Genomic DNA, 9,324 nt, shown 5'->3' on the forward strand with positions numbered 1-9,324 from the left:
GGCGGGGCCGGGGCCGCAGCTTCTGCTGTGGCTCAGGCGGTGAGGGCGGCGGAGGCGGCGGTGTGGGCGGCGGCGGCAGCAGCCATGGATCGGGGGCTGCAGAGATCCAGGTAGGGGAAGAAGGGTGAGCCCTGGGGGGAGGGGGCGTCTTGGAGGCTGCTTTCGGCCCCCCCACCCCGCTCCGGGCAGTGGCCTGGGCGCACAGGATCTCCCCTAACCCCTGAGGACCCTGGTCAGTGGGCGCCCCCTTCTGGGCCCGCTGGAGATGGGGACCCCTGTAGCCAACCTTTCCGAAGAGCCTGCAGCCTTCTGGGACCCCCGGGAGAGAAGGGCTGGGGCTTCCTCCCTTCGGAGCTAGGCATCGCCTTGCTCTACCTGAAGGAGCTCCTTCCCTCGGATTAGACTGTCCCATACTTGGAGTTGCCGTGGGTGGAGCTGAGATCCGGGGACCCCTTGGAATTGGGGAGCAGCTCCCTGAGACCCCCAGGGGGAGAAACAGGACTTCCCTCCCCCACTTCGGACCTGGGAGGACGAGGACCCCCTTCTCCTCAGCTGGGACCCAGACACCCCGGGCACAGGGCCCCCGGATTCGAGGAAGGGCTGATATTTGGGCAGTCCCTGTCCTGCTGGCCGGACCCTTTGAACAGCTCTCAGGGAACCCCCTGAGGGAACAGAATCTGGGCTAAAGCCTGGAGCCGGCCAGCCTAGCCTTTACTAGACTCAGCCTCCCGGCCTCCAGCCCCAGCTTCCCCAGAGAAAGGGAGGGCTGTAGGACTCCCCGGGGCGGTGGGACCCTGTTCGTGTTAGGGAGGTAAGTGGGACATGCTCCTGCCCCCTCCCCCCTCCCCCCCCCCAGCTGAGGGATCAGAAGTTCTGAAAGCCTGGCTGGCCTTCAGGGTAGTAGGAGAGCTTCTCGGGTCCCTCCCAGTCCCGCTCTCCTTTAGGGACGACAGAGCTGGGGGTGGGGAGGGGGTGCTAGAAGCTAATTCTATAGCATAGCAGGTGCAGCAGAATGGGTGTGCCCAAAGCCAGAGAGGGGGTACCTGGTGCCAACAGCAACTTCCCCAGGGGGTCCGAGTCCTGGGGCTCTCCAGGCTCCACCTCTTCCCATGCTACAGATACATCCCCGCCCCTGCTGTCCCCCCCCCCCATCCCCCATCAGCCCGGCAGGGAACACCCCCCTGTGGGGGGGACAGTCTTGGCCCCTCCCCTGGGCGCCCTGGTCTGGCTGGGTGCAGCCCCACCCACCCTGCCTCTTGGCGGAGCTGGGGTGTCTCTTCCCCCCAATCCATCCCAAAGCCCAACCCCTTCCTGTTCTGTCATCCACACCCCCCCCCCATACCCCCATCCCTTCAGCTGTCACCACCCACTCACAACTCGCACTCAGGGCCAGGAACGGCTGGTTCCCTTCTGGCTTTGTTGACCTCCAGCCTCGGCCCCCTGGACGGTTGGAGACTGGGGGCACAGGCACCAATCTGGGGGGAAGGAAACCAGGGACGGTCCTGAAGGCTGCCCCGAGTGGTGGGGATCCAGGCAATGGTGAGTGGGCCCTGGGGAGGCGGCTGGACTGGTGGTCTCATTCTTTTCTATTCCCCCTCCTTCTTTTGAGAGTCAGGGATCTCCTTTGGGTGGGGAGGATATGGTGAAGGGCTCCCCAGCGGGCACAGTGCCCAAGGGGCAGGCCTGACACTGGTTGCCGGGAGGAGGAGCTGCTGCCCAGGAGATGGGGATCCCCTGGGGTGCCCATCTTCTTCCTGAGATGCTGGGAAAGGGACGTGCCTGCCCTTCTCCTTAACCCCTTCCAAGGGGGTGAGGTTTATATGCCCTCTCTGGGAAGAGATGGCAGGGGTGTCTACAATGTCCCCTTTTTGTATTGTCCGTAAACCCGCTTACCGATTCCCAACTGTCTGGTCCAGGATCTAGTGTGGTCCCCCCCAAGTCCCTGGGCCCCAGGAAGTCAGCTTAACACTTACCCCTCCCACCTTCCAACCCCCCTTCCTTGGACTTCAGGGCCACAGCCTGGAACTCGGACCCGGGCTTTGTACTAGGAGGAGCCCCTTTTGCCCCAAGACTCGAGTGGGTCCATGTGGCGAGCGGAGGGGGTGCAGGGGTTTGTCTTTCCTTGTTTGGGGACAAGTGAGAGACATCCCCCTCCTTGCCCTTCCCCCCTTCCCCTGGCCTCTGCCAGGGGCCTCCCCAACCCCGCCTCCTGTTCTCAGCTGGAACATGGGGAGGGCGACGGCCCCCCCAGCTGCACGTCCCAGCCGGGCACAGGGCCAAAGGGGCGGAGAAGGGCCAGGCTGAGAGCCAGGCAGGGAGACCGGCCAGCCCGGGGAAGAGGGGAAGCCAGGCCAGGGAGGAAGGGGAGTGGCAGGGAGGAGTGACAATAGGATGTGTGGGTCCTGGGCCAGATGGACACCAGAGACCCACGCCCAGGCCAAGGCCGGACCCACACGGGCATGCGTGAAGGCATGCTCCGGCCCCTGGGCCTGGGACACCCAAACGCTCTGGGGATACTGAGACTCTCGGGCCTCTGTGAGGATGGAGCTTCTGGGACAAAGCCCTGTGCGGGCCTGGGAGCAGCTACAGGTTCCTAGAACCCAGCACCGAGGTGCTCCTTAGAGCCACGGGCATGTCACGCCAGTGCAGGGAGATCCCAGATGGGAAACCAGAGACAAATTGAGCCAAATCCCCCGAGCACAGCAGGCTTTACAATGTATTTTCTTTCTCCACAGTAACCCTCTGAAATAGTTTGTTTCTCTGGCCCGGCTTTATTATCTCTCTTTTACAGAGAGGAAACAGGATACAATTCACAGATGGCAAATGACTTATCCAAGATCACGCAGCTTGTGACCACTTACCACTGGTCCAGGGGGGCTTTGATTCCTGCCCTTCTGCTACCAGGGTCCTCCAGCCCCACTCAGTCATTCTCTAGGATAGAGAACTGAGGCCAAGACAAGGGGCTGGACACGGGCCACACAGGCCTCCTCGCCTGCACTGAGCTACTTTTCCAAGTAGAGCAAATCATTAGGGTCTGGAGCTAGGGAAGGATCCCTGGTATAGCCCCCCCCCCATTTTACAGATTGGGAAATTAAGGCTGGGGGGGGGAGTAAAATGCCTTCCTCAAGGTCACTCAGGTAGTACGTAGGCAGCTAGGCTGGGATTCCCACTCGGAGTCCAGTGACCAGTCCAGCTCTTCCTGTGGCCATACCTCTCAGCCCTTCTAATTGGGCTTGGGGTGCCCCTCCTCCCTGCCGGGCCCACAGCTGTCAGAGGGCACCAGGGGCGGTGTTTCTGTGCCGGGTCCTCCCTCTTTCTCCTCCTCCCTCCCTCCCTCCACTCCCCTCCCCTGTTCCGGCTTGTCTGGGGCCCCCCTGGCTCTGGTTGTCCCTCCCACCCCCACCCTCTGGGCAGGAAAACAAACAGTCAGCACAGAACAGAATGTCCTCCCAGGACTGGGGGCCCCCTGGCCGCCCACCGCAGAGGGGAGGGGGAGCCAGCTGGAGCTGCCAGCCCCACCTACTTCAGGCTAGGGGAGGCCCCCGCCCCACCCCACCCCCTTTCCATAGTGATCCCAGAGCAGTGGAAAAGAAGGATTTTTCCCCCCTGGGGCCTGCCCTGCTGCTGGCTCTGAGGCGGCGTGTCCCCACCCTCTTGGACGAAGGAGGAAAGTTGTATCCTGGGTCTGGGAGCAAGAGGAGAGAGACCCCTAAATGGGGGGGGTCCCGGGGGGCCCTCACTTGGTTTGGGGGGATCTGAGGGCCAGCCTTCGCACCCTGTCTCTGTTGCTTACTTCTTCTTTCTGTGATTACGGGTGATTTATTACGCCTTTCTTGGCCTCAGTTTCCCCATCTTATAAACTGAGGAGGCTGGATTAGCTTAGAGCCAAGGCCTTTTCCAGCTAGAAAACCAACGGTGTGAACGCTTTCTAAGCCCCTGCCAAGCGTGGGGTCCTTGAGATCTGCTGGACACTGTATAGGCTCCCTATCTCACTTGATTCTCACGGCAATCCTAGGAGAAAGGTGCTCTCGGCCCCATTTTACAGATAAGAAAACTGAGTTTCGGGGAGACTAAATAACTTGCCCAAGGTCACGCAGGTAGTGAGTATCTGAGGCAGTATTTGAACCTGGGTCTTCCTCACTTCATGTCTGGCCCTTCATCCACTGAGCCTGGCTGCTTCACACTGACCCCCCCAGACAGACAGTCCAGCTTGATTTCTCTTCCAGTTCCCATGTTCTGTCACTACTTCCTGGCTCGCCAAAAAGGCCTCTTCTGAGCCCCTCCTCCCTAAGACCCGAGACCTTTAACCCACTCCTTCTTCTGGGGCCTCCGTGCCTCCTGGGGGCTCCTGGCTCACTGCCAGCCCTGGGGCCTCCCCCTGCCTAGGAAACAGCAGATAAGTTAGGGCGTGGAAGGCACGGCGGGGAGTCAGGGAGCAGAGTGGACAAGCAGAGGCAAGGAGAGGAGCCAGGAATCCAGGTGGCATGCGCTGGAGCAGGGACAGGTAGCAGGCTGGGGGGAGGAGGGAGTCAAACGCCAGATCGAGAAGGCCCTTAGAACAAAGAGGGGCGTGCTGGGAGGCTCCTTAGAACTGGGAATGTCGCTGCCAGGAGGGTCCTTAGAACTGGGAATGTCAGGGCTTGGGGGGGAGCTTAGAACAGGGAATGTCAGAGTTTGGAGGGTCCTTAGAACTGGGAATGTCAGGGNTTGGGGGGGAGCTTAGAACAGGGAATGTCAGAGTTTGGAGGGTCCTTAGAACTGGGAATGTCAGGGCTTGGGGGGGAGCTTAGAACAGGGAATGTCAGAGTTTGGAGGGTCCTTAGAACTGGGAATGTCAGGGCTTGGGGGGGAGCTTAGAACAGGGAATGTCAGAGTTTGGAGGGTCCTTAGAACTGGGAATGTCAGGGCTTGGGGGGGAGCTTAGAACAGGGAATGTCAGAGTTTGGAGGGTCCTTTGAACTGGGAATGTCAGAGCTTGGGGGGAGCTTAGAAGAGGGAATGTCACTGCCAGGAGGGTCCTTAGAACAGGGAATATCAGGGCTTGGGGGGGGAGCTTAGAACAGGGAATGTCAGGGCTGGGAGGGTCCTTAGAACAGAAGATGGCAGAGCCAGGAAGGTCCTTATATAGACTATCACACCTGATTCTCACAACAATCCTGTGAGAAAGGTGCCCTTGCTGTCCCCATTTTACAGATACAGAAACTGAGTTTGGGGGAGACTCAGTGACTTGCCCTGGGCCACACAGGTAGTACGTGTCTGAGGTGGTAGTTGAACCTGCCAGAGTTGGAAGGAACCTTAGCACGGAGAAGAGTTGGGGCGCAGAGCTGGGGTGGGTCAGGGGGTGACGAGGAAGGCCCGAGTCTGCTAGAGGTGGGAAGCCCCTTAGATGGGCAACGGCGGAGCCAGGAAGGACCTCAGCCCGTAGACCAACAGAGCCGGGTCTCCTGGCTCTCAGCCCTCTGGGAAAGTCTCAGAGGTCTCCGCGCTCCCCTCTCTCGTCCTGCCCTGCTCAGACCTTCCTCTGCACCCAGATCCCGGGGGTCCCTGGTGTGGGGGGCGAGGGGGGCGGGTGCTTTCCTGCCTCTCAGAGGGCTTCGGGGCTGGAGCCAGGGCAGGGCCAGAAGCTGTGCCCACGGCCTCCCCGCCTTCCTCCCCGGGCAGGTCCAACACAGAGCTGCGGAAGGAGAAGTCCCGCGATGCGGCCCGGAGCCGCCGGAGCCAGGAGACGGAGGTGCTGTACCAGCTGGCCCACACGCTGCCCTTTGCCCGGGGGGTCAGCGCCCACCTGGACAAGGCCTCCATCATGCGGCTCACCATCAGCTATCTGCGGATGCACCGCCTGTGCGCGGCAGGTGAGGACCCCCCACAGGTCCCCCTTCCTCTTCCAGCCTCCGGCCTCGTGCTTCTGCCCCCTGGAGCCCCTCACCGGGCCCGCCGGGCCCCTGGGAGCCTCGAGCCCAGAGAGACCCACGTCCTCAGCGCTGTCTGGGCAGAGCCGGGCTCCCCGCCTCACTGCGCCTCTCCTTCCAGGGGACTGGAGCGAGGTGTCCGCCGCCGGCGCGGGGTCTGGGGAGCCGCTGGACGCGTGCTACCTGAAGGCCCTGGACGGCTTCGTCATGGTGCTGACGGCCGAGGGGGACATGGCCTACCTGTCCGAGAACGTCAGCAAACACCTGGGCCTGAGCCAGGTGAGGAGCGCCGATCGGGGCGGCTACGTGGCCCCTGTGCCGGGAGGGTCCTTAGAGAGCACGGCGTCTGCCCCCTTCCATTTTATGGGGAGGCCCAGAGAAGGAAAGAGACTTACCCAAAGTCACACAGCAAGTTGGTGGTGCAGGGAGGATGTGCCTGTTTTTTAAAGACTCTTTTCCAGGGGCAGCTGGGTGGCCCCGTGGATAGAGCATCAGGCCTGGAGATAGGAGGTCCTGGGTTTAAATTTGGCTTCCTAGCTGTATGACCCTGGGCAAGTCATTTAACCCTATTTGCCTAGCCTTTACTGCTCTTCTGCCTTGGAACCAATACTTAGCATCAGTTCTAAGACAGAAGGGAAGGGTTTAAAAAAAAACAACCAAAAACTCTTTCATCTAACATTTCCCCTTCTCAGCCTCTGAGAGGTAGTGAGTTCCCCATCACTGGGAGGAATTTGAGCAGAGGCTGGATGGTGACTCATCAGGGATGTTATAAAGGACTCAGGTAGAGGCTGGATGATTTGTGTTTGACGGTCCATTTCAATCCTGAGCGAGTCTCTCCATCTACCTGAGGCCGAGGGACGGGAGGGCGAGAGCTGTGGAGACCCAGGAGGATGAGGCCCAGAGCCAGTCTGTACAAAGGGAGGTCAGGAGCCTGAGGGAGGCTCTGAAGCCCGGCTTGAGGCCAGGCAGGGCCCAGGCAGGAAATCGGAGAGCCGGGCTCCCCGGCAGCTTTTGGAGGGGAGGGGAGGGGTCCTGGCTTGCGGGAAGCTGCGGGGAGCCCCCCAACACCTTCTTCCCTTTGTAGCTAGAGCTGATCGGACACAGCGTCTTCGATTTTGTCCATCCCTGTGACCAGGAGGAACTCCAAGACGTCCTCACCCCCCGGCAGGGTGAGCCTTTGGCAGCCCGAGGGGCCCCAGCCTCCGGCCCAGAATCCTCTCCACCTCCAGGGAGCTGCTGCCCAAGGGGGCCCCAGACATGCCCATGGGGAGGCGCTTCCCTGCCCTCAGGACTTGGGAGAGGAAGAGGGAAGAACAGGGAACAGTGCGATGAGACCTCGGTAAAGCGAAAAGGGCACCGGCCCGGAGTCAGAGGGCCCGAGTTCAAATTCTACCTCCGACATTTACTTGTGTGACCCAGAGGGGGTCACAGCCTCCCTGGGCCTCCATGAACCCCTCTACAAAATGAGCCACGAGCCTCTCCCCAAGGAGGGGGGTCCAGTCCTGCCCTCAGGAAGCCCTTAGCCTACAGTTACAGGGTGTAGGATTGGGGGTGAGCCCCCTAGGAGAGGCCCCAGAGCTAAACTGTGCCCTTCTCCCGGCCCCTCAGGCCTCTCCAAGAAGAAACTGGAAGCACCCACGGAGCGGAGTTTCTCCCTTCGGATGAAGAGCACCCTCACCAGCCGCGGGCGGACCCTCAACCTCAAAGCTGCCACCTGGAAGGTACGTCATGTTTGTTGGGGGGAGTCTGGGAGACGCGGGTGGCCTCTGGGGACGCACTACTCCCTTTCTCTGGGCCTGTTTGCCGATCTGTAAAATGGGGGAGGCTGGACTCGATGGCCTCAGAGGCCCCTCTCAGCCCTAGGTTTTCGAAGAGTCAAGTGCCCAAGTCTGGGGAAAATTGGGAAAGTCAGGAGTCCCTTCTGAGAAACTGAGGCCTGGGGGGGTCGAGTCCAGGGGGCAATGCCAGGGAATCAGAGGCTGGGCCTGTGGAGTCCCACATCTCTAGGACCTAAGGCATAGGGTAGGGCAAGATAAGCCCCCTGGCATCAGGCTGGGTTCAGGAAAGGGCCCGAGGAGCCACGAGAGCATGTCAGCAGCAGGGAGCACCCAGCGGATCTGAAGCTGATGCCCACCTCTGCCCCACACCAGGTTCTGCACTGTACAGGGCACATGCGGGCCTACAGCCCACCTGCAGAGCCGTCTACGGGTGGGGGGCCTGGGCCAGAGCCACCCCTTCGTTGCCTGGTCCTGATCTGTGAGGCCATCCCACACCCCAGCAGCCTGGAGCCACCCCTGGGCCGAGGGGCCTTCCTCAGCCGGCACAGCTTGGACATGAAGTTTACCTATTGCGATGAGAGGTCTGGTCCATGGGGAACCCTGTTCCCTTCCTCCCTCTTCTCTCTCTCTCTCTCTCTCTCTGTGTCTCTCTCTCCCTCCCTCCTTCCCTCTTTCTTCCTCTCTCTCTCTCTCTCTCTCTCTCTCTCCCCTTCCGCTCTTCTCTTCTCTTTCTCTCTCTTCCTCCTTCCCTCCCTCCATCCCTTCTTCTCTTCCTTCCTTCTTTCCTCCCTTTCTTTCTTCCTTCCCTATTTCTTTTCCTTCTTTCTTTCCTTCTCTCTTCCTCCTTTCCTCCCTTCTTTCCTTCTTTCTTTCTTTCCTTTCTTCTTTCCTTCCTTTCTCCTCTCATCCTTTAACTCTTACCTGCTCTTCTGCAGAGTCCCTCCAGCCCTTCCCACTTCTGCCTTCTACCCTCTGTAATGCTCAAAACCAAAGCAGAAGAGCAGTAAAGGGTAGGCAGTGGGGGGTAAGTGACTTGCCCAGGGTCACACACCTGGGATGTCTAAAGCCAGATTTGAACCCAAGACCTCTGGTTTCTAGGCCTGACTCTCAATCCACTGAGCCGCCTGGCTGTCCCCTCCCTCTCCTTTTCTTAGTTGCCTTGGTCTGTCCTCCTCTCCATTCTTTTCTTCTCCCCCTGATCTCGCCACTTCTCTCTGCCCCTCTTGGCTTTCCTTGGCTTCCTTCTCTCCAAGCTTCCCCATCCTCCCCACCCTCCTTCCCTGAGGTCCAGGCCCCCATTCTCAGTGTTCTGGCCTGGACACGCCCCAGCTGACCGGGTCCCTGTCCCGTGTCGTTCCCTCCCACCTCCCAGGATTTCAGAAGTAGCAGGATACAGCCCGGATGATCTGATTGGCTGCTCAGCCTATGAGTACATCCATGCCCTGGACTCTGATGCTGTCAGCAAGAGTATCCATACCTGTGAGTCGGCCCGGCAGATGCCCCTCCTGCCCCACCCCAGGGAGACCTCAGCCCCCACACAGCCCCCCATACTCCCCGGGGGGATCTCAGCCCCCACACAGCCCCCCCACTCCCCGGGGGGATCTCAGCCCCCACACAGCCCCCCACACTCCCTGGGG

The 9,324-nt window shown here is 60.6% G+C and overlaps 1 protein-coding gene across 1 annotated transcript; it reads left to right on the top strand.

The window, feature by feature from the left end:
* Nucleotides 1-1,430: 1,430 nt before the first annotated feature.
* LOC123256094 (hypoxia-inducible factor 3-alpha-like) lies at nt 1,431-9,166 on the top strand (the record flags this gene model as incomplete). The annotated part of the gene is made up of 7 exons (XM_044684783.1): nt 1,431-1,539; nt 5,662-5,852; nt 6,031-6,188; nt 6,994-7,078; nt 7,518-7,630; nt 8,060-8,268; nt 9,060-9,166. Coding segments are annotated over 7 exons (972 nt in total), but the record flags the coding sequence as incomplete, so codon positions are not given.
* Between the last annotated feature and the right edge of the window lie 158 nt (nt 9,167-9,324).

The sequence above is a fragment of the Gracilinanus agilis genome, unplaced genomic scaffold (assembly GCF_016433145.1).
Source record: "Gracilinanus agilis isolate LMUSP501 unplaced genomic scaffold, AgileGrace unplaced_scaffold55981, whole genome shotgun sequence".
Lineage (NCBI taxonomy): Eukaryota > Metazoa > Chordata > Mammalia > Didelphimorphia > Didelphidae > Gracilinanus > Gracilinanus agilis.